Here is a 2,136-nt window from a genome sequence, read left to right as displayed (position 1 = left end):
GGATGTTTTCTCAATGTTTAATTGGTCTTGTACATAAATTTCTTATACACATATGTGTGTCTATGGATTTGTGTCTCTAGTCTATCCAGACTAGCACAAGAATTTATTCTAGCATGTCGGTATTCTTCTTTGTTCACCAACAGTTTTATTGGCATATAATTCACACATCACATAAAGAGCTCAATCACATCAAGAAGAGTTGTACAATAATCACCAACATCAATTCTAGAACATTTTTTCATTCTTGTGCTCATTATTATTAGTTTCCCATTTCCCCTCAATCTAGGTCAAAAGGTTTCATTTAGGAAACCAGTATTAGGCATATTCTCCCCTTGTGTTCCACATAGTTTTACTAAGAATATTCTTTTTCTCTGAAGAATCTCTCCACAAGACTTTTCATTTTCACTGAACAATGTTAAAAGTAAGTCCTTTCCACATCATGAAAGGATTTCTTTCTATAATGTTCTTTTGAAATAATTTGTCTATCTAAAAGGATTTAATTAGAAGAGATAACTTTTCCTATGTTTCCTTTGGTGTTTACTCCTCAAGGCAACATTTTTTAAATTAATATTTTCATCCTATTTCAACTGTGTGGATCATAATAAACTATAGATAACTGTGAAGAATGTGAATTCTAGAACTCTTCATTGTACTCATGTGGAATCTGTGCACAGACCAGCAGCTAGACTTAAACAGAAACAAAGAAATACTACTTGCTTTAAAATCAGGAACTGTTCCCCAGGATTTTACACTTTCACTGTACATATTCATTATGTAAGCTGAGTAAACGAGCAGAGACTTTAAACTATGAAGAAGAATGTGACATCAAGATTATAGGAAGACTTATTAACAACCAGTGATATGCAGATGAGATAGCCTTGCTTGCTGAAAGCAAGGATGACTTGAGGCACTTGCTGATGAAAATGATCAACTTCAGTCTTCTGTGTGCATTGTAACTTAATGTAAAGAAAACTGAAATCATTACAAATTGACCAATAGATATCATGATGAAAGGAGAATAAATTGAAGTTGTCATGGATTTAGTTCTTGGTTCCGCCTTCAATGCTTAGGGACAGAACAGTGAACAAATCAAACCGCATATTGCATGGGAAAAATCCATTGCACGAGGTCTCTTTAAAGTGTTGGAGACATGAGCTATGTCACTTTGAGGGCTTTGATGTCAATGACCCAAGTCAGGATATTAACAATAATCTCTTTTGTATGTGGAAGTTGGATGATAAATAAGCAAGACCACCACAAAAACACTGATGAATTTTGGTATTGGAAAAGAAAATTGAAAGTATCCTGGACAGCCAAAAGAACAAACAAATCCGTCTTGGAAGTTCAGTCAGAATGCTCCTTGAACGTGAGCATGGGGAGAGTTCATCTCACGTGCTTTGGACACGTTAGCAGTCCTTGAAAAAGATAGACTTTTGGGAGAGGACAGTGTCAGTGACAAAAAAGGAAGGCATCAACGAGATGGAGTGACACAGTGGCTCAATACAGTACAATCATGGGATCAAACATAAGAGCAATGGTGAGGCTAGCGTAGAACAAGGTAGTGTTTCATTTTATTGTATCGAGGGTCACCATGAGTCAGAACAGGCTTGACAGAGCTTAATAGCCACAGTTCCTCACACACATGCTCTTTCTTAGATGTCATTAAGTTGCCCCTGACCCATAGCGAACCTATGCACAGCAGAACGAAGCACTTCCCAGTCTTGTGAAATGCTCACAATGGTTCCTATGCTTGAGCCCATTGATGAAGCCACTGTGTCAATCCATCTCCTTGAGAGACTTCGCTTGAGCCCATTGATGAAGCCACTGTGTCAATCCATCTCCTTGAGAGACTTCCTCTTTCTCAAGACTCCTCTACTTTACCTTGGAAAAGGACATCGAAGGACTGGTCTCACCTGATAATATGTTCAAAGTATGTGAGATGAAGTCTTGTCATCCTTACCTCTAAGGAGCACTCTGGCCTTATTTTTTCCAATACATATCCATTTGTCCTTTTAGCCATGGTACTTTCCAAGGTACTTGTCCATGGTACCTTCAATATTCTTTGCTAGCACCACAATTGAAATGCATTTAAAAAAATAGAAAGGAATGCATGGATTCTTCTTAGGTCTTTGTATT

The 2,136-nt window shown here is 37.4% G+C and overlaps 1 protein-coding gene across 1 annotated transcript in view; it reads left to right on the top strand.

Annotated features, from left to right (window-relative positions):
* The window catches only part of LOC101651237 (olfactory receptor 6C6-like), a 7,890-nt gene extending 6,402 nt beyond the window's left edge, over nucleotides 1–1,488 (top strand). Inside the window, exons 2-3 of the mRNA XM_045296334.1 lie at nucleotides 378–414; nucleotides 1,411–1,488. Of these exons, the coding sequence (XP_045152269.1) occupies nucleotides 378–414; nucleotides 1,411–1,488 (115 nt within the window). The remainder of the gene's footprint in view (nucleotides 1–377; nucleotides 415–1,410) is intronic.
* Nucleotides 1,489–2,136: the final 648 nt, after the last annotated feature.

The sequence above is a fragment of the Echinops telfairi genome, unplaced genomic scaffold, assembly GCF_000313985.2.
Source record: "Echinops telfairi isolate 266 unplaced genomic scaffold, ASM31398v2 ScPeMD7_7404;HRSCAF=8442, whole genome shotgun sequence".
NCBI classification, from domain to species: domain Eukaryota; kingdom Metazoa; phylum Chordata; class Mammalia; order Afrosoricida; family Tenrecidae; genus Echinops; species Echinops telfairi.
This window is presented reverse-complemented; position numbering and strand designations above follow the sequence as displayed.